Below are 23197 nucleotides of genomic sequence, written 5' to 3'. Positions count from 1 at the left end.
TGGTGCCAGAGGAGGTCACCTCTCCTCTAGATCCCTTGGCTACCTGCGGAGCCCCTTGGGATTAACTGAGTGAATAGTTATGGGAGTTTGTGGATCATGCACACAGCACTGCTAACCATCATAGGTGATGGAGCTCAGAGGAATGTTGCTGCTCTCCATCCTTTAGCCAGGATGTCCCTGAGAAAGGATGGGACCCAAAAAACAAGACACTCAACCGGACTTCAGGCAGTCTTCTTAGTGCCAGATGCCCTGGCCAACAAATGACCCCATCTTCACATTTATTATAAACTATTGGGTCATTACCTGATAATTGTCCACTTCAGGGTAAAAAGTTCTGGGGATCTGCTGCCCCACAGATGCCAAAAATATGAATCAAAGTCACACATGTCTTTACATATACTAACACCACAATACAAAGTCTTGCCAGGATACTCTCCTTATTCCATTTAGAGTTAAAAACATTACTAAACTAATTTAAAAAGATATCTGCACTCTCTTGTTCACTGCAGTGTTATTTACAACAGCCAAGACATGGAAACAACCCAAGTGTCCATCGACGGATGAATGTTAGAGAGAAGGTGGTATGTATATGAATACAATGGAACACTATTCAGCCATAAAAAAAGAATGAAATCGTATTTGCAACAATATGGATGGACCTTGGGAGCATTATGCTAAGTGAAATAAGTCAGATAGAGAAAGACAAATATAGTATTATCTCACTTATATGCAGAATTAAAAAAAAATAAGCCAAGCTCATAGATACAGACAACAGAGACAGGGGTAGGGGGTGGCCAAGTGCGTGAAGGAAGTCAAAAGGTACAAATTTCCAGTTATAAAATAAGTAAGACATGGGATGTAATGTATAGCATGGCGACAATAGTTAAGACTGTTTTACATATTTGGAAGTTGCTAAGTTCTTATTGTAAGAAAAAAAATTCTATAACTATGTATGGTGACAGATGTTAGCTAGACTTATTGTGGTGATCATTTTGCAATGTATACAAATATTGAATCATTATGTTGTACCTCTGAAACTAATATAATGTTATATGTCAATTATACCTCAATTAAAAAAATTTAAAAGTCCTAAATAAAAACCATTACTAAACCAAGACACTCATTTTCACTTTTCAAAATACACAATGCTGGGCTCTTGGGACAGACATTCAATATAACTTTCATGTCCCTTTTGAGATTAGGTCCCTGACAACTGGCTTAATTGAGAGACATAATGGTCTCCTCAAATAACTCCTTTGCAAATTCCAGTCCAAGAAATAAACCCCTAAAGTTCTCTACCTTACCACAGTCTTAACCTATTTTTATAAATTTTCAATCTTACCCCCATCCCATAATGTCAGAGGCCAGGTGGGGAGGGCCCAAACTCTCCCTGCCCCACAGGCCAGACGGCTGCTCATCTGATATGGTATCCAGTGGAAAATAAACTTCCACAAAAACAAAACAAAACCTTGCCAGGTACAAGTGCACACCATTCTGTAGACTATGCATCCTCTTACTACAGGTCTGAGGGCTTTCATTGGTTTACAATCCAGGGGCCAACATCAGCTCAAGTGGCTACCCACTTAAAAAGGACACCCCAGTCCCTCAAACCAGGGACTCACCACTGACCCAAAATCTCACTGCTAGAGATGACATCACCTCAGATGACATTGGCCTACCCCAAGTCCTCAGCAGTGGAGATCACTTCACCCCCTGTGCCAGAGGCGGCTACACCCTAGCCACTAAAACCTCCACCCCAGCAACACCCGTGGGCTGCCTCTCCTAAGGCATAAACTGGACACAGGACAGTTTGTTTTTCTTGCTCTGAGATTAGGGATCCTAGTATGTTCCTGAGCTTGCTTTCTGCTTTCCATCCTGGTATAGTCCTTACTCTCTGCAAAAACATCCACCCCTACACTCCCATGCCTAACAGGAAATCTGGTAGAGGCTATTACTGTCTGTGCCGTTCCAAAAATTCATGGAAATGATTACTTCCCTCAGGAGACACTTGCCTCGTATCAGTCAACCCTTTTGACTCCCTGGGGAGAGGACCACCCACTCCCAGATGCCTTTTCCTACTGCCCCCTCCAGCTTCCCACCACAATCTCCGACCATGACCACCACAACCACTCTTTCCCACTGCTTAAACACAACACCACATTGTCACAGGAACATTCTGCTCTAATAATGTTTGAGCCCTGTTGTGACCCAAACTCACAGGACAGCACCTTGTATATTGTTCTTTGCCGCCTCCCCCACCTGTTTTGCCCAGTGAAATCACAGCCCCGTGTGCAGTGGTTACACTGAGGATTCCCATAGTTCTTCATCCTCAGGGTTCCACACCCTCGTCATATGCTCATAGGACTCTTCCTAGTTGTCAACTTTATCAAAGTTTGCCTACTCTGGCCCATTCACCTTTAACCACAACCCAGGTGACAAGTGGTATCCATCCCAATTAATATTGTTAATGTTGTTGAGGCATCACAGGATAGATTGTATTACAAATTTGTAAAACTTCAAATTTTTCTGATGCTCCAACATCCCCACAAACAGACTGTGAGCGCCCCACCCAGACGACCACATGCACCAGTGTGATAAGGCTGGTCCTTGCCACAAGTTCCCCTTCCTGTCTGTCCTCCCCCTGACTGTGACCTAGTGACATCCAAATACACCAATAAAATCCCCTCACACCTTTTGCTTGCATACTCCCTCCAGACCCCCTAAAAAGGCACTTGCCCTCGGTCCTCACTTCTCTCTGGGCTCCCCGCATGCTTGGTTGAGCCAGATCTCTGGGTGCTCCTCCCATAAGGCCCCCTTTGTGGGGTGCAGTGTCTCCCTCCTCTAGGACATGTGAGTTTAATAAGTCCTTTAATTTCATATGCCTCTATGAGTGTAATTTCTGCAGCCTTATTGGAATGATCCTTGAAGTTCCCACGAGGGAGACTTACTCCCCCATTTACAACACACGTACATACTATGAACCATAAGCTATCCTCAGAAAATAGGTGCACACTCAGGAGTTAAGAGCTGAGCAGAGAAGACAGAGGTTAGAGGTCAGGCACCTCTGGGACAGGAAGGTGAGAAGGATTGAACATTTCAGAACCCTCAGAAAATATGCTTCCCACCGATATTTATCAGGGCTCATATTGCAACCCCAAGATTTTAGATTTTCTAAGATATATTCTTAGAATATTTAATTAGATTTTCTAAGAAATATTCTTAGAATATTTAATTAGATTTTCTAAGAAATATTCTATTTACCTAAAAATCTGTGTTTTGCCCAAAAAGGAAAGTCCATCTACCAAATTACATTTCATGTGGGGACAGTGGCTGTCATGATCACAAAACACATGTGGAAAGCGGGCATTTTATCCATAAGATAAAGGTTTGGACCACCATGAGGTCACGTTCTTGCTGGGAAGTGATGACCATTTCATCTGTAACTGTAATGACCATGTCTGTATCAGGACTTAAAGACAATCTCAGACAAAACACTTGCAAAGTGTTTAAATTACAAATGCTATTAATAGTGACTAATTTATCCAAAGAGAGGGATGAGGCAGGAAGAGGTAGGGCAAGGCATATTTGTAACACCTGAAAAGGACAGGTGAGATGAGTGCAGTGAGGTATAGAAGGGGAGAGAAGGAAGCTGAGAACATGGCTGGGCTGTGTTTCTGGCCAACCTGAGAGTTTTGTTTCCCAACTATGATCATGTTTATTTCTGAGAACCATGTACAATAGCAGCCTTGAAGAGGAAAAGAAGGGAGGAAGAACGAGAAAGACTTGCCAGAATGTTAGAAATAAACTTGCAGAAAGTGGAGAAAGTTGTAGTCCCTGTTTCAATGAACACATGTTAAGCACCTCATGTGTTACCCGTTATTCTTGGTGCGTGAGAAAGACCACGGAACAAAACTGGCAGCAAACCACTTGGGGAAAGAGTAGCGTAGGGTTGGGGATGAGATATTAAGTATGGTAATAGCTGAGGCCTTCTTGATGAGATATGTGAGGTGAGACTTGACAATAGAGAAGGGAGAGGGTCATGCGAGTGGTTGGCGAGACATGGTCGAAGCAATGGAAACAGGTAGGGCCATGTTCCAGCAAAGTCTGGCGGCCAGGGAACGTGGAACCAGGGGAGGGAGAAGGAGCTTGTCAGAGAAAGGTTGGAGGGGCGACATGGGGCCAAGTCCTGTAAGGCTCAATAGGACGTTGCAGGGATCTTGCCTTTTCTCAGAAAAATTGCAGGGTTTTAACCAAAAGATTGTCATTTTCTGACTCATACACTGAGAACCATGTTGGCTGGTGGGTTGAGAATTGCCCATTTTTTCCTCTCCTCACTTCTTGCGCGCTTGAATTAGTTGTATGGTAGGGTCTGAGGGAGAGAAAGAGATTTTCACGTCTTTTCCTTTGATAACTGAAAGTAGTTATCTGCACCCTGTCTCTCCATTCCCCTTCTCATTGCAGGCTGCTCCACTGCCACTGGGCTCTGCCTACACTTCCTTTACAAGTACAGTTAGCCTGTCAACAAAAGTTTATGGTCACTAAAGGCAATGGTCACTTCTGAGCCATTTAAAAATAGGCATCCTAGTATCTGTTGATGATTTTAGACTCTCTCTTTCCTTGAAATTGCTTCTATACTCTCCCATTCTTCCTTTTCCCCTTACCTATTAACAGCTCATTTTCTTTTTAATAAGATGTGATGTCTCTGCCCACATCATGACTAAAGATGTTTCTCTGGGATCTGGAGAATCGTGTGTTAATACCTTATCACGGAAGCACATAATCCACTTAGACCATCTCCTGGGTTTGCAGGATTTCATGACCCAGGTCTCACTCTTTTTCTGCTCCCTTCCAGGTGAGAGAGGGACTGTCAGCCCCCCTGGACCACAGGAAAGTTTCTCTGACTAATGTTTCTCTCTGCTCCTTGGGAGAGCCTTATTTATCACTAGTAACTGTTTCTGCTAATTGATAGAAGAAACAAAAGTTTTTCAGTGTTATTCTCAACTCCCCAAGCAGGGACTGCCATCACTGCACCAGGTGACTGGATAACCACAGCTGTAGAGGGAGGTGAGATCAGAGAATTTCAAATGATATCTTAGGGTTTTGCTGCCCCCCTGCTACCCCTTCTCTGATTGTTCTGGCTGTCACCACTTGTCCATCCTCCTGACAAAAGACAATATTTTGGATGATTCTCTATATGACTGAGTCTGAGAGAGACTCAGAAGAAAAGGGCTCTGTACTGGGATAACAAGCAATGTGTAACATCTGGAAAAGTAACTCTGCTTAGCAGAGTTGGTCCTGGTACTGACATAAGCTTCCACACAAAGAGGAAGGATATTTTCTAAAGCATGAATTAGACTTCTGAAGAGAGCCTGTAGGTAAGAAACTCCATGTCCATTTCTGATTCCTCCTGATTCAGCTGGTGTGATCATCTGTCACAGGTTTTTGGTGTAGAACATGGCTATGGAGGGGATCTGACTTTCTGTTACTTCAGATGATAATTCTGTAGTTAGAATTTCAAGCTGTACTCTCAGGATCAGCAAGAGACATAACATTGTTATCTCCATGTGTGTGATGAAGGATGATGTGACATTTGATAAATTCTCAGATCATGGGTAGCCTCTATGTACTTGATAAAATAAAAATAAAAATTGTTGGAATGTGAATGTTCATTACCCTAACTCTGAGCCCCAGATGTGATTAAAGGAGACCATGAGTGTTTCTCTGTAGACAGTATCTGCGGTCCTCCAAAGGATTTCTCTCGGAGAAAGTAAAGCAGTCTTAAAGGGAAAGTTGATTTCGTGAACACAGGTTTCAGAGAGCAAAAACATCCAGTGTCTTTAGCAGGCACATGATTCTAATATTTCTTGTGATCTGTTTCTCCGGTTTTCCATGGATGTTTTCTAATCTCATTCTTTGGTGTATTTATTCTCATTTTGCTCTTTCAATTTTCTCACCCAGGAGTCTCCATGCCTTCCAGAATCTCATTATTAGTTGCTTTGATGAAGAGTTGAATTTGTTCCCTCTGTGTGTGTTTGTGTGTGTGTGTGTTGCTAGAAAAGGACATATTTAAATTCTGCAGCAGAGAAGGGGGAGAGATGTATGCTGGCACATGTCATAGTTAATGAAATGAACGCTAAGAGGAAATTAGAAGGCTAGGAAGCCAAACCCTACGATTTTGCCAAAAAGAAAAAAAAAATTCAAATAACTTATAGTCCTTCAGCTAACTCATGAGAAACTGGGACTCCAACACTGAAATTTTGAAAGATTCCATAGTTTGTGTTTAGAGTTCATCAAATTGCGATATGTGTCAGTGACTGTAAACCCCTCTTGATCTGGTAAGAGCATAAGTTACCTGTGATGTAGAGAGCTTCGACACAACTCTTCTGAATAATTTGTAAAATGTATATTTATTTTAACATTTTTATTGTCATTATCTCAGTCCAGAGCTCCACCCTCCCCCATATCACTCTTAGAGCAACCTCAAAACATTCCTGCCACCATCTGACAAGACATCTCCCAGGGGACATTGCCCAAATTGGATCCTGTCGTGGTTAATAGGACCAGAATGTTCCTATTTCTTTAAGCTTACAATACAATACAAAAAGAGTCCCGTTGAAGGATTCTTTATTCAGTGTATCAGTATATGTGTTTTATATACACATAAACACCATATTTTAATATATATATATATCTTTATGGAATAATTTGATAAATAGTATGGCACCATTCCTCTTGTTCACATTTATAATTATTTACAAATTATTATAAAATTATTATATAGTAAAATATAAATAATTAAATAGTATAATTTGCCAGTTCACATTTATTGGTCTAATTATTCTTTAAATAATTTTAAATGTAACAATTTAGACATATCTTGGTAGCTGATTAGAATTGCAATAATGTCATAGATTCATCATGTAACACTGGAGCTCCTTCTCCTGATCATATCTAGGGACAGATCCAGGGTCTCCGTTTATTAATGGATCCTATTAATGCCATAGAATTGTTTTCACTGTTCAGGTAATGCACTTTTCTTGTCTTCATTGCTCAAGGCTTTTATGGAAATGTAAGGAAGTTGTAAGTATTTTAAATATATTTTTATCTTAATCGATGTTGAAATATATGAAAACTATTGATTTTGTATACATTTTTCTTGTATTTTGGTCTCATTAATTCTACTAAATTTTTAATTAATCCTCTATACATGAAAAGAAGGTAATTATATCTTCTACAAATGAAATCATTTAATGTTTTTTCTTTACAGTAATTTATATTTTAATTTGTATGTCCTGTTGTTTGGGGTAGATCTTAATATTTTCAAATACTTGCTGTGATAATGGCCATTGTATATTTACACTTGAGTGAAACAGGAATAAATCTTTGACTTTGCCATCCTTATGTGGAACTATGCTTACATTGACTAACCCAATTTGTTCATGGTGAATTATTCTGTTACTATTCTACTATAAAATAGGTCATTCATATTGTAGTTTGGATTCCTGTTTTTTCATAAAAATAGGAGACTGCCCTATGGAATAATTACTTAACTAGCAAAGGGACATTTGACTAAAGCACTGTGCAGAAAGATATTGTAACACAAATAGAACAGAAAATGGTATATTATATAAGGACAAGATAAATATGGATGGGAATTAGTAGAAAAAGCTAAACAATACATTTATATATATATATATATATATATTTGTTGTATATTTATATATTATCCTAACAACAAGCATTCAAAATAAAGAATGTATTTTTGTAGCATGCATTTCTGAGTGAGGAAAAAAGTGGTTAGTGGTAAGCAGTGGACTTAAATTGCCTTGATAAAACACACCACGGGCATTTCCGTCTAGCATTGACTGTCTCTGAACATACTTATTGTCCTCTTGACTCAATGCCATCCAAGAACCTGACAATGGGAATCATCTTTGTCTCTCAGATGGGAGCTAGGATCCTGGGCAACATCTCGCTCCTTTGTGGCTATGCCTTCATATACTGCATTGGAGGGAAGTTAAGGCAAATGGATTGATTCTCAAGAACCTGATTTTAGCCAACCATTTGGTTTTTCTCTCTAGAGGAATTCCTCTGACAAAGGTAGCTTTGGGAATGAAATACTTTCTGGATGATTTGGGTTGCAAACTAGTTTTCTATCTTCACAGAGTGGCCAAAGCGGTGTCCCTTGGCACTACCTGTATCTTGAGTGGTGTTCAGGCTATCACAATCAGCCCTAGCAGACCCCAGTGGATGGAGGTCAAGGCCAATGCCTCCAAGTACATTAGATTTTCCATTATCATCTGCTGGATGCTTCACATGCTGGTAAATAGTATTATTCCTCTGTATATTGTAGATGCAAGGAAAAGCCAAAACCACACAGAGAGAAAGGACTTAGGGTACTGTTCCAGCACTATTATTGACAGAAATATATCCTTATTGTATTTAGTGATATTTTCTTTCATTGATGTATTGAGTTTGGGGCTTATGGTTTGGGCCAGTGGCTCCATGATATTCATCTTGTACAGACATAAGCAGAATGTTCTACACATTCACAGCCAAAATGGCACCCCTCAATGCTCTGCTGAGACCAGAGCCACTCAGATAATCTTCATCCTGGTGAGCACATTTTTCTCCTTTAATTCACTGTCTTCATTCTTTACCTTTTACTTGTCTCACTCTCGTGAATCCAGCTGGTGGCTGGTGAACACCAGTGCACTTATGACTGCATGCTTCCCTGCCCTCAGCCCCTTTTTGCTCATCAGCACAGATCCCCATGTCTCTAGGCTCTGCTTTGCCTGCTGGACAAAACAATTTCATAAACTGGTCAGATAACTATAAACTGTAAATGTCAGAATATATGTCTCTGAATATTGTCCATTTATAAATTCGCCCTTCCCTCTCATATATTTAAGCATTTACTATGACCAAGTCAGATTGTGGACAGAACCAGGAACAAGAGAGACTGAACCTGATCCTAAAATTATTTGTAATTTAGCAAACTAGGCACAAAACAAGGAAGGTGTTCTCATTTCTGCTTTGTAGTGCTCACATCTCATAAGAGGCAGCATAGATCCAGGTCTTTCCCTTGCAGTCTGTCCTCATGTGTCCTCTCTTCCTTAGGGGCCTTGCTAAATCTTTTGTCTCTCCTGCTCTCTACCCTTCCCTCTTTTTAGAATCATTAGAAACATTGTGATTATAAAATTACAGGCCAATACTGCTGATGAACATAGATGCAAAAATGCTCAACAAAATATTAACAAATCTAATCCAATACATTAAAAGGACCATACACCATGATCAAGCGGGATTTATTCCAGGGATGCAAGGATGGTTCAACATCAGCAAATCAATCAAGGTGATACACTACAATAACAAAATGAAGAAATCACATGGTCATCTCAAATAGATGTTAAGAAAGAATTTGACAAGATTCAGCATCTATTTATGATAAAAACTGTCAATAAAAGAAGTATAGAAGGAGAGTACCTCAAAATAATAAAGGCCATATACAACAAAGCCACAGCTAACATCATAGACAATGGTAAAAAACTGAAAGCTATCCCTCTCAGAACAGGAACAAGACAAGGATGCCCACTCTCACCACTCTTATTCAACGTTGTATTGAGAGTCTTAGCCAGAGCAATTAGGCAAGAAAAAGAAATAAAGGTTATCCAAATTGGAAGGCAAGAAGTGAAACTGTCCCTATTTGCAGGTGACATGATTTTATATACAGAAAACTCTAAAGAATCTGCCAAAAAACTTTTGGAAATAATATGAATGCATTAAAGGCACAGTATACAAAATAAACATACAAAAACTGGTAGTGTTTCTATACACTAATAACAAACTAGCAGAAAGAGAAATCAAGAATACATTGTCATTTACAATTGCAACAAAAAATTTAAAATGCCTAGGAATAAATTTAACCAAGGAGATGAAAGACCTGTACAATAAAAACTATAAGATACTCTTGAAAGAAATTGAGGAAGACACAAAGAAATGGAAAGATACCCTGTGCTCAGACTGGAAGAACTAACATAGTTAAAATGTCCATATTACCTAAAGCAATCTACAGAGTCAGTGCAATCCCTACCAAATCCCAATGAGATTTTTCAAAGAAATAGAACAAAGAATCCTAAAATTTGATGGAATAACAAAAGACCCCAAATAGCCAAAGCAATCCTGAGAAAAAAGAACAAAGCTGGAGATGACTTCAAAATATACTACAAAACTATAGTAATCAAAACAGCATGGTACTGGCACAAAAACAGACACTCAGATCAGTGGAACAGAATCAAGAGCCCAGAAATAAACCTACACATCTATGGACAGCTAATTTCCAACAAAGAAGCCAAGAACATACAATGGGGAAAGGGAAGTCTCTTCAATAAATGGTGTTGGGAAAACTAGACAGTCATATGCAAAAGAATGAAAGTAGACCATTATCTTACACCATACACAGAGTAACTGAAAATGGATTAAAGTCTTGAATGTAAGATCTGAAACCATAAAACTCCTAGAAGAAAATATAGGCACTATACTCTATGACATTGGTCTTAGCAGCATCATTTTGAATATCATGTCTCCTCAGATAAAGGAAATAAAAGAAAAAATAAACTAATAGAATTACATCAGACTAAAAGGCTTCTTCATGGCAAAGGAAACCATCAACAAAACAAAAACACAACCAGAGAAAAAGAAACGCTCATACACTGCTGGTGGGAATGCACACTGGTGCAGCCACTACGGAAAACAGTATGGAGAGTCCTCAAAAAATTAAAAATAGAAATACCTTATGACCCAGCCATCCCACTACTGGGTATCTATCCAAAGAACTTGAAATCAGCAATTCCAAAAGTCCCATGCACTCCTGTGTTCATTGCAGAATTATTTACAATAGCTAAGACGTGGAAGCAACCTACGTGCCCATCAAATGATGACTGGATAAAGAAGATATGGTGTATATATATATGCATGTGTATATATACATATATATACACAATAGAATACTACTCAGCCACAAAAAGGATAAAATCGTCCCACTCACAACAACATGGATGGACCTTGAGGGCATTACATTAAGTGAAATAAGCTCGATAGAGAAAGACAATCTCTGTATGACTCCACTCACATATGGAAGTTAAACATGTAGACAAAGAGAACAGATTAGTGGTTACCAGGGGAAAGGGGGGGCACAAAGGGTGAAGCGGTGCACCAACAACACGACTGACAAACAATAATGTACAACTGAAATTTCACAAGGTTGTAAACTATCGTAATCGCAATAAAAAGTTAAAAAAAAAAACAAAACAACAAAAAACAAAAACACAACCTAACAATTGGGAGAAGATATTTGCAAATCATATATCTGATAAGGGGTTAATGGCCAAAATAGATAAAGAACACATACAACTCAATAACAAAAAAACAAATAACCCAACTAAAAACATAGGCAGAGGATTTGATGGACATTTTCCCAAAAAAGATAGAGATGGCCAAGAGGCACACAAAAAGATGTTCAACATCATTAACTATTAAGAAAATGCAAATCAAAACCACAATGAAATGTCATCTGATGATTGTCAGAATGGCTATTATTAAAGAGACGGGAAATAAGCATTGGAGAGGATGTGGAGAAAAGGGAAGCCTCGAATATTGCTGGCGGGAATGTAAATTGGCGCAGTCATTGAGGCAAACACTATTGAGATTGCTTGAAAAATTAAGAATGGAACTACCATATGATCCAGCTATACCACTTCTGGGTATTTATCCAAAGAACACAAAAACATAAATTTGAAAATATATATGCACCCCTGTGTTCACTGAAGCATTATTCACAATAGCCAAGAGGTGGAAACAACCTAAATGCCCATCAGTGGATGAATGGATAAAGATACATATATATATATGTAGAACAGAATACTACACACCCATAAAAAAAGATGAAACCTTGACATTTGTAACAACATGTACATTCCTTGAGGGTATTATGCTAAGTGAACTAAGTCAGACAGAGAAAGACAAATACCGTGTGATTTCTCTCATAGGTGGAAGAAAAGCAAACACATAGATAAGGAGACTAGATTGCTGTTACCAGAAGGGAAGAGCAATGGGCAGATGACAAAAGGGGTACAGGGGCACATTTGTACAGTGGTGGATGGCCAATTAGACCTTGGGTGGTAAACGTGATGCAGTCTATACAGAAGTTGAAATATAAGGATATAAACCTGAAGTTTACATAATGTTATAAATCAATATTACCTCAATAAAAAATAAAAATTGAGGAAAAAATGACAAAATATTCTTACAGTATTCAAAAACAATTATTCTATGAAGCAAAGACCTCACTCACATAGTTGAAAATAAGTAAAATTCCAAAGTGTCTTTATCACTTGTCTTTTTTTGTTACTAAAGGCACACAGACAAAATTCATAAAATAGAAAATAGGCCAAAGATAATAGGCATTTTACAGAAGATACGCAAGTACAAACACACAAAATAATGCTCAACATCATACATCCTTACCAAAATGCAATTAAAACCAGTGAGACACCACTACAAACTTATTTTAAAAGGGTAAAATTAAACAGTGACCTTGCTGGGGCCAGCCCCATGACCAAGTCGTTAAGTTTGCGCGCTCCACTTTGGGAGCCTGGGGTTTTGCCAGTTTGGATCCTAGGTGTGGACCTAGCACCGCTCATCAAGCTATGGTGAGCTGGCATCCCACATAGCAGAGCCAGAAGGACCTACAACTATAACATACAACTATATACTGGGGGAGTTTTGAGGAAAAGAAGAAGAAGAAAAAAGATTGGCAACAGATGTTAGCTCAGGTGCCAATCTTTAAAAAAAAAAACAATCTCTAAAAGAAAAAAGTGACCTTACTGTGTATTGACTAGGGTGTGAAGGAACTGGAACTCTCACACACTGCTGGTAGGAATGCAGAAACAACCAACCATTTGAGATTACAGTTTGGGAGTTTCATAAACACTTAAATATTCACCTATCTCATGACTCAGGCATTGCATTCTGAGTTATTAATACAAGAAAATGAAACATATCCATATGAACAATTGTAAAAAGTATTCATATCAGCTTTAAAATAGCTAAACACTAGAATAACCCAAATATTCATAAACAGAAAAATGGAAAAACATACTTGATTATACATGGAAGAGAATCAGGTTTGATAAATATGTATTGAGTCCCCTAGCTCATTCCTTACGCCTTGAGGACAGTCTTCCCTTGGTGGCACAAAATACTACCAAACAAAGAAGGCCATTTCCACCTGAGTCAAGAGGATTGCTGACTGGTTAACAAAAGCCACACCCCTGGACTACAGGACGTCGTTTCTCTCCATCCTTTTTTTGCCTGTATAGCAATGGCCTTGATGTGAAAAAATCAGAGAGGCTACAGGAATCCACAAACATTACCGTTTGGGACACGATTGTCTACCAGTGATTTCAACTACACTGGATAAACATACCTGCAGGTTCTGAGATTTCTCTACACACTCATTCCACAGTCATTGTCACTAGAACAATCGTGGATGCATCTTTAGAAGAGGCACATTCTATCTAGTTTGTTGCAGTCTCCACTCTCTATTAATCCCATGTTTCTGTCCAATCGCTGTCTCCCTTACCCCTACCGTCTTACAACTAGTGACACTAGTCTACTGAATTCTGAGTATCAAGGTGTATGGCTCCCTTGTATGAACTGGGATTAAGATTCCCCTCAGCAGTGCTGAGTATTATGTGCTATCCCCTGTGAGCAAGAAAGATTCGGGCCCAGCTCCATGGCTACTTAAAGTTCTGCACACTCCACTTTGGCAGCCTGGGTTTGCAGGTTCAGACCCCTATGCCTCTCACCAGCCATGCTGTGGTGGTGTCCCACACACACAAAAAAAAAATAGAGGAAGATTGGCACAGATGTTAGCTCAGGGCTAATCTTCCTCAAGCAAGAAAGAAAAAAGGAGGACTGGCAATGGATGTTAGCTCAGGGAATCTTCAGCAAAAAAAAAAGAATTTCATGTTGTCTCCAGAATCACTGAAGGTTTCACAACTGCCTCTTCCTCAGGGTGACCTCTGAGCCCACAGACCTCTGGTATCCAGGCAAAAAATTAGGACCACAAAGCAGTCTCTCCTAGAAGGCCTTGGCAACAATGCAAACTAGGCCAAAACTGGGGAGCACTATATGTAGCCATCATACTGTGCACTCTGAAGCACCCAAAGTTTGGATCCCCACAAAAGTTGTTTAACCCTCAAGTTAACAGTTCTATTGTGCTTTCAAACTACCCCAAACAGTAAGTAGAATTTCCAAGATTAAAGGTGCTTTTTTAAAAAAAGGTCTTTATTATTGCACAAACAGAGCAATGTGTATGCGACAGGTAGTTTTTGATTTGGAGACGTGGAAGGCAGAAAACTTCATCACAAACAATACCTGAGACCAAATACATACCTAAAAAAGCTAGTCTTTCTCTGCAAGCCATCAGCAGAACTCAGATACTGTTCTCTGGGACAACAATGGGTCAAGTCCATGCCCTGACTCGTCAGAGAGAAGGGAATAAAGACCCTATAAGGGCTCAGGATACTCATGCTTCCTCCAACAAAATGGAAAGCAAACAGGTCAGCATCACTGAGTGTACTAGGGTGGTGACTGATACACATGGTCTGGACCTGCCAGGTGGTAGAGGTAACAGGGATTCTGCCACTGGCAGTGACATAAATCTGATAAAGACCACGGGCAGGTTACACATGCTTCCCACATAACTAAAATGTATGGAGAATCTCCAGTCTATGTATGTCCCATTTATGAGAGGCTCAATTCAGGCAGATGGCTCCTCAGAGAACTTACTCCAATGCTGTTATACTAAGTAACGAAAGAGCACATTCTCTGCATATCTAAGGCCTTTTTTCAGAGTGAACTCTTCAGTGTTTACTGAGGTCATTTGCAGTTAAAAGATTTCCCACATTCACTGCAGGTGAGCTCTCCTATGTTGAAGGAGGCCAGAGCTCTGGCTAAAAGACTTCCCACATTCAGTGCACTCATAAGGCCTTGCTCCTGTGTGAACTCTCTGGTGCTGAATGAGGCTGGAACTTTGGCTAAAGGATTTCCCACATTCATTGCACTCATATGGTCTTTCTCCAGTATGAACTCTCTGGTGCTGAATGAGAATGGCACTTTGGCTAAAAGATTTCCCACATTCGCCACATTTATAAGGCCTTGCTCCAGTGTGAATTCTCTGGTGTTGAACGAGGCTGGAGCTTTGTCTAAAGAATTTGCCACATTCAGAACACTCATAAGGCCTTGCTCCACTGTGAATTCTCTGGTGCCCAACAAGTTTGGATTTACATCTAAAAGCTTTTCCACATTCACTGCACTCATAAGGCCTTTCTCCAGTATGAACTCTTTGGTGTCGAATGAGGATAGATTTCTGGCTAAAGAATTTTCCACATTCTCTGCACTCATAAGGCCTTTCTCCAGTGTGAACTCTTTGGTGTTGAATGAGGACAGATTTCTTGCTAAAGGATTTGCCACATTCAATGCACTCATAAGGCCTTGCTCCAGTGTGAATTCTCTGGTGTTGAACGAGGCTGGAGCTTTGTCTAAAGAATTTGCCACATTCAGCACACTCATAAGGCCTTGCTCCAGTGTGAATTCTCTGGTGCCCAACAAGTTTGGATTTACATCCAAAAGCTTTCCCACATTCAGCGCACTCATGAAGCCTTGCTCTAGTGTGAGCTTTCTTGTGTCGAAGGAGGCCTGAGCTTTGGCTAAAGGATTTCCCACATTCACTGCACGCATAAGGCCTTTCTCCAGTGTGAACTCTTTGGTGTTGAATGAGGTCAGATTTCCAGCTAAAAGATCTCCCACATTCAATGCACTCATAAGGCTTTGCTCCAGAGTGAACTTTGCAGTGTTGAATGAGGTAGGTTTCGTGGGTGAATAATTTCACACATTCACCACACTTATAAGGCCATTCTCTAATATGAATTGGCTGGTGCTGAACAAATTTGTATTTGCAGCTGAAAGCGTTTCCACATTTGCTACACTCATCAAGACCTTCTCTAGTGCATACTCTCTGGTGATGAACAGTGTTTGTGTTGCTGAAAACTTTCCTACATTCAATCCACTTGTCATAACTTTTTCTACTGTTAAAGGCCTCCTCACAGTCAATGTTGCTGTGTGGCTTCTCACCATTGGGAGTGGCCTGGTGCAGGAGAAGGCCTGAGGTAGCTAAAAAGTCCTTTCCGCTCTCCCCACAGGTGAGGGGCTTCCCTGACATGTGGTATCTGCAGTTCGTCACAAATGAGGTCCAGTCTATGTTCATTTTGAAGATTTCCTCTCCACTGCCATGCTTTTGGTACTGTTGAAGGTTTGCACTGAACCAAAAACCTCTTGATACCCCACCAAAGCATGGTTTATGCCCAGAATATGTTGTTTGGAGCTCAGTCAGGTGAAACACGTCTTTCAACACTGAAACACACTTCTCACAGGGGTGAGTCTTCTGGGTCAATGGACCTGCCTTGGAAGTCCTGATCTGTGACACTGCATCTACAGAAATGCTCTGTTCTGAAGGTATCTCCTCATCCTCTGCTCCACACCAGCAATCTGAAAGCAGAGAAATATTGATATAGTGCATGTTAACTTAGGTGGGACAGGGAAGTCCAATTGAAAATGTGTCATACACACACAGATGGTCCCTTACTCATGATGCTTTGACTGACAATTTTTTGACTTTATGATGGTTTGAAAGCAATATGCTTTCAGTAGAAACCATACTTTAAATTTTGATCTTTTCTCAGGCTAGCAACTCTCTTGAGATGCTGGGCAGCAACAGCAAGCCACAGCACCCAAGTAGCCATAAGATCATGTGGGTAAACAACTGATACACTTAGAACCATTCTGTACCCATAGAACCATCCTGTTTTTCACCTTCAGTATAGTATTCAACAAATTACATGAGGGCCTGGCCCCGGGGCCTAGTGGTTAAGTTCGTGTGCTCTGCTTTGGTGGCTTGGGTTTGCAGGTTCAGATTCCAGGCATGGACCTTCACCACTTATCAGCCATGCTGTGGCGGCATCCCACATACAAAATAGAGGAAGGTGGCAACAGATGTTGCTAAGGATGAATCTTCCTCAGCATAAATAAATAAATAAATAAATTACATGAGGTATTCAACACTTTATTATAAAATAAATTTCGTGTTAGATAATTTGGCCCTAATGTAGGGAATGTAACTGTTCTGAGCACATTTAAGGTAAGTCAGGCTAAGCTACGATGTTCAGGAGGTTAGCTGTATTAAGTGCATTCTTGACTTAAGATATTTTCAACTTATTATGGGTTTATTGGGACATAATCCCATCATAAGTTGAGGAAGATCTGTACATTGAAACCAAAGAATGAATCCATGGGAATGTTTTCAGGAAGAGGGAGCTGACAGCTATTTGAAGAAAGGGCAGGCTGCTTTGCAGTACTGTGGCTCTAACGATCACAGAATGGGGGAGACCTTATGGGAAAAAGAGAGAAGCGGGATCACCGACTCACACTTCTGCCAACAGCCTTCAGCATGACCTTGTCATGGGAACATGTCCATGTTATGCAGGATGGTTGTGTCCAGGTCCAGGAAAATATAAGTGGAACTGAGTATCTGGTGTTCAAGGACTATTTAAGGATATGTGCTCACCTCTCACACATTATGTGTGGGTCACAGTGGGAGAACTGCAGACCACGCAGTGGAGAGGTACGAGTGGTGCATGGAAGTCAGAAAGGTGCGTGCAGCCAGGGACTGGAGTCACAGATGAAATGACAAACCAGGAAAATGTCAAGAATGTAGAAGAAAGTGTAGAAATGATGTATGGTCAGTGGCATTTTCACCAAAACACTCCTGTACATAGGGCGGGTTCCTGGTATGATCTGAACACAGCCATAAGGTCATGTCCTCCCCCAGGTCCCACTCACCAGGGCCAGGCCTCCTCTGAGACCATCTTGCCACATCTACCCTATGAAACAACCAAGGTTCTCCCTGCATTCCCAGTTGTGTAACTACATGAGACCTGAATGAAGCAAGGCCTTCGGGAAAGACAGGAGATGTGAGTGGTAAGTACTGTCCCAGAGCAACTCAGGAAACAGACCCCAGGAAAGAAAAGAATATTATAATAAAATCTCAAAGGAGGGTCTTCAAGAAAAGCCTATGGACCATATAAGCAGCGACCATGACAATGCCTGTAACTCCTGATACAGGCAATATGAGGAAATCTTAAGAGTTCTCATCGTAGAAAAACAATTTTTAACTCTATGTTAAAATACGTAGCGCTTAAGTTTGTGCGCTCTGCTTTGGCAGCCCAGGGTTTGCAAGTTCAGATGCTGGGCACGGACCTACAGACCGCTCATCCAGCCATGCTGCGGTGGCATCCCACATACAAAATAGAGGAAGACTGGCACAGATGTTAGCTCAGCGACAATCTTCCTCAAGCAAAAAGAGGAAGATTGGCAACAAATGTTAGCTCAGAGCCAATCTTCCTCACCAAAAAAAAAAAGAAAAAGAAAAAAGTGAAAGCAGTTAGAACCTGTTGCACAAGGTGCTATGGATCTGGACAAAGTCATCCAAACAGGGAGAGGGCAAGTGAGGGGAAATCCATTAGGTTGATTCCAAGATCCCTGACTCCCAAATCCTACCATACACACCTTAGGGTAACGGGTGTTAGGGTTGCATGGGGAGTGCATTGCTTGGGGTAGTGCACACAGCTTAGCGGGGGCACCTGCAGTACATATGCCAAGGAAGTGGGGAAGCTAGCAGAGCCCATAATCTGGCTATGGAAAGGACAGAGCTGTATCTGGGACAGGGGGAGAGACAGACCAGCTAAGAACACTGGGAGGAACGTGAAGGCCTTACCCAGGGATGTTGTAAGTACAAAGTTCTCCAGCATCACATCATGGTATAAGATCCTCTGTGCCTCATCAAGGAGCACCCACTCCTCCTGGGAGAAGTAAATGACCACATCTTCAAAGGTCACACAGCCCTGTCATGATGACAACAGTTCATTCCAAGATCAGCTTCTCTCCTAGTGGAAGTACATCTATCCATTCTACTATCCACTGCTCACCTTCCTCCCCATTTCCCCATCTCAGAGGAGTTACCAGGCCCTGGCGTCACTGATGCACACTCTCTCCTCATGGTCCCTTTGATCCCTGCGTCCACCCACAGCAAGAGGCAGGTGGGCAGACAGACAACACCTCAGCTCTGCACCTGGCATGCAGGGAAGCACCCCCTCTTGTCAGGCAATTCTCCTAGGATCCCCTAGACCATGCCTCCCAGACACAACCAAGGGTATGGGCTCACTTTTCACCTTTATGTCTTCAATGCAGGGCACTTGGGCTATCAGCTCACTCTCCCTCTCCACACAGACATCACTCCTTCTACGGCATCTCTCTCTCACAATCACCACTTCTTCCCTGCCCTGCACCATAGGCATCTCCCTGTCCTTCCTACATGTTATTCAACACATGGCATCTAAGTGCTTGGCAAATTTAAACAGAATCCAGTACTACCCCAGACCTCCAAAGGTCCTCACTGCCATTGGCAGCCCAGAATCCTGCTCTACAGGTCTCTACGCGACTCTGTTCCTTGCTTTAACCTCAGCACTCAGAACCAACTGTGGATTTCACATACCTATGACCCACTTACTCTTTCACTTGTGCTGCACTTGACATGCTCTCACCAGTCACAGCCTTCCTTTCTCCTCCTAACCCTCATTCGAAACCCAGTCCCAGAGGCTTTCTACCCCAGGTACAGTGACTCTCCCAGATGACCACCTATGTCCCTAGTCTAATCCACCCACCTGACTGAAACCCCCCAGACACAACAAGGTCATGACAAAATCCCAGAGAGCCCACACAGCAGTGAATAAGCACTAGTCCTGGCCTCACTGTCATCTGGCCTCCATTACTCCTATGCCTCCACATCTCTCTTATGTATCCTCACCCCCCATAGGCCTTAATCATCTGCGAGCTTACCCTGTGTCCCACACTGTTCCCATGGCCACTTCTCTCATCAGTGTTTGTGATGTCTGTGACCTCCCATCTAAATGCCCAAGCAAGAACCAGTCTATATAACCCATCCACCTCTTCTTGCCATTAACATCATGATAACCAGCATTATTCCTACTAAATGCAACCCATAGCATTATGGACTTAATGTATTCGTCCTCCCAAAAGCTGCCCTAACCCCCACTGTGATGGTATTTGGAGGTGGGGGCTATGGGAGGTAATGAGGTTTAGATTAGGACATGAAAGTGGGACACATAAAAGAGGAAGAGAGAGAGATCTCTTGCTCTCTCCACTGCCTTACACTAAGGAAAGGCTATATGGAGATACAGCCAAAAGGCAGCCATCTGCATTACAGGAAGAGAGCCGTTCACCAGGGATAGATCTGCCAGCACTTTGATCTTGGACTTCCCAGCTTCCAGAACTGTGAGAAACATAGGTATTAGGTTTTGGCTACCCAAATAAGACACAAAGTTCCACTTTGGTTCACATAGTACCCACAACCTTCTACAGCCGTCTCCATCCTGAACCTCTCCCCACAGTCCCAGACCTATTTGTCCAGCTACCCCACTTAATGCCGCTACTCTTTTATTGTCTGAGGTAGCCAAAAACGTAACATGTTGAAAATAGAACTCCTAATATCCTGAATGAAAATTAATGCCACTACTGAATTCCACATCCCAGTTGATGAAAATTCCTTGCCTCCAGCTGCTAAACCCAAACACCCTGCAGTCATTCCTGACTTCTACCTTTTTCTCTCTCACCTTCAAAAACAGAAAATCAGAGCAGACCTACCGAAAAACACTGAGCCAGAATCCAACCGTTTCTACCACCTCCATGGCCAACACGCTGGTCCGCGTCATCGACACTCACCTGGACTACTGTAGTTGCTTTTCCCTGGTCCTCCCACCACTTTCCTCACACCCCCAGGCTGTTCTCCATGCCGCAGTCACAGGGAGCCTGAGGAGAGCTGGGTCAGATCACCTCCCTCCTCTGCTCAAAACCTCTCATCGTTCCCATCCTCCAGAAGAGACACCCAACTTCTCAGGGAGCCATTCCAGGCTTCACTCCTGACCCCTTGCTCTCTGTCCCCAGGGAAAAGAAAGGAGACTTCCGGTTCTCTTAAACCAGTTCAGCCTCACCTCCAAGAGTCTGCACAGACTGGCACCTACACCTGGGGCAACCTTCCTCCACACCTCATTCCATCGGTTGCCAGCAATAGTAGCCACTCCATATAACCCGACGCCTGCTCTGAGGACCCTGGGCTTAGGATTTGTCCAGGCTCCCCAGGTTCAAGGCCTCGACCCAGGACACCACAATCCCAGAGATCATCAGTAGGATCAGCATCAGTGAGGTTCTGCAACACCCTCCACTCACTCCCTCTGTAGGGTCCAGAAGTGCTTCTGTACTTGTGACAGGCTGGGTGAAGAAGTGCTGAGAGGCAGGTGACCATGGCAGGGCTCCACGGGCTCCCGGCTGCCAGGACACCTGGGATGACGGCATTCTCTCTGCGTCTCAGGCCTCAGTGCTGACTCTCATCAGCTGTGAGACTCTGGACGAGGACTAAATCCCCCTGTGCCTCCCACGCTCAGTCCCTGTCCAGTCTGTGCTCCGAGCAGCTTCTGGAACATGCCTAAGAGCCTAGCTCAGGCGAAGCCTTTCCAGTCCACCACTCTCCACGGCTCCCAGCCTCCTGAGAACGGCAGCCTGCTACTCCAACAGCGACTTCGCCTCACAGTCAGAGCAAAGGTCTTCCCTCCTGAACACACACGACAGACCCCGGGTCCCCTCGGCCCGGGACCCTCGCCCGCAGCCCGGCCCCCGCCCGCAGCCACAGGCCCCACGAGCGCCTCCCCGGCCCGACCCTGGGGCCTGGGCTGCAGGCCCGGGAGCAGCGCCCGCCCTCGGGCTGGAGCTCGGGCTACGCTGCGGGCGGGGCGGGCCGGAGCCGAGCGCTCACCTGAGCCGGCTCCCTCCGCGCGGCCGCCGCCATCGGCCTCGGGGGCGGAGCGGGGCCGGGAGCGGCGGGAGACGAGGCACCGGGCGCGGCGCTCCCTGGCCCGGGCCTGGTGCCTCCTCGGTCCAGCACCTCAGCTCCCACCCGGCTACGGGTAATTGAGGTAAATCCACCAGAAAGCAACCAAAATAACCGCCAGGCGGAGGAGGACGAAAGTCCCGCCGCAACTCGATGCGCACGCACTGAAATGCCCCTCTCTTGAGGCTTCATTGGCTCAACGCCTAAGGCGCCCACGCAGCGTCCTCTGGGTAATGTAGTTCTGACCCTTCAAAGGGCCCAGATGTGGCCGCTGCTGATGCGACCTATAGGGGAAGAGGCACCAGGAGAGGATCTGGGATGTAGTATTGATATAGAATCTGAAGTGAGTTCCCTCACCCCTTGCGTAGCAAGCCAATCTCTGGCACTGGGGGTAGTGGAAGAAGGTAGGAATTTTATTATTGCCCACTGCTGAGCAAAGAGAGAGGGCAGCTAACGTTGAAATCCCAAACTCCCTGAAAAGCTAAAAGGAAGGGTTTTTATTTGGGGTTTTAGGTAGGAGAAGGGGAGCATATGGCCTTGCTGGTCAGAGCTTTCACACCAGACTGTATTTGGCCTTGAGATTACTTGCAGAGAGGAGGGAGCCCATGACCTTGCTGATCAGCAGCTTTCCTACCAGCCTGTATCTCTTTGCTGGGAGGAGACAGCGAATGCAGGTGCTTGTCCTTGGCGGTGTCTGTCTCCTTGGAGGACAGTGGATTCTGGAGGCGGGAAGCTGGAGAGTAAGCAGGGAAAGAGTGTTTTGGTTTTAACCCCATGTATGCCGGGTTTAATATAGGGAAACTGATGTCAGGGTTGGTATCAGTATCTCCAGCTTTGGAGGGCGAGATGGGATCTTTGCTGCTCTTTAAAGGATTGTATTCTGATTTCTGGGGAGTGTTGTCTGCAACTGATCACCTAAGTGTTTACAGATGTTAAGACTCCTTGAAGCCAAGCACGCTCCCAGTGTCTAAAAGTATTATTTTAGGTGCTCCCAATGACTACAAATCCAAAGGGATGTATCATTCAGACATATAATGTGTCTACTCTTAGCTGGAACCTAACTAATATTACTTCTTTCCCTCCAAGTGCCTGTTGCCTGAAAAGTGAGTCAGCTTA

General features: G+C 42.9%; 1 protein-coding gene across 3 annotated transcripts; it reads right to left on the bottom strand.

Annotated features, from left to right (window-relative positions):
* Positions 1-6441: 6441 nt before the first annotated feature.
* LOC106825595 (zinc finger protein 530-like) lies at positions 6442-22758 on the bottom strand. 3 transcript variants are annotated; one of them, XM_070499609.1, is made up of 3 exons: positions 20421-21982; positions 18896-19022; positions 6444-16611 (listed from the first exon to the last, which is right to left on the bottom strand). In XM_070499609.1, the coding sequence occupies exons 1-3, from the start codon at positions 20481-20483 to the stop codon at positions 14972-14974; spliced, it is 1830 nt and encodes a 609-aa protein (XP_070355710.1). In that variant the 5' UTR covers positions 20484-21982; the 3' UTR covers positions 6444-14971. The 3 variants fall into 3 exon arrangements, with proteins under 3 accessions (XP_070355711.1, XP_070355710.1, XP_044615749.2); XM_044759814.2 differs by lacking the exon at positions 20421-21982 and adding an exon at positions 22007-22758 and having other exon boundaries at positions 7718-16611; XM_070499610.1 differs by lacking the exons at positions 18896-19022; positions 20421-21982 and adding an exon at positions 22007-22286 and having other exon boundaries at positions 6442-16611.
* Positions 22759-23197: the final 439 nt, after the last annotated feature.

The sequence above is a fragment of the Equus asinus genome, chromosome 26 (assembly GCF_041296235.1).
Source record: "Equus asinus isolate D_3611 breed Donkey chromosome 26, EquAss-T2T_v2, whole genome shotgun sequence".
Lineage (NCBI taxonomy): Eukaryota > Metazoa > Chordata > Mammalia > Perissodactyla > Equidae > Equus > Equus asinus.
Note: the sequence above shows the minus strand (reverse complement) of the source record. Positions and strands in the feature narration are given on the sequence as shown.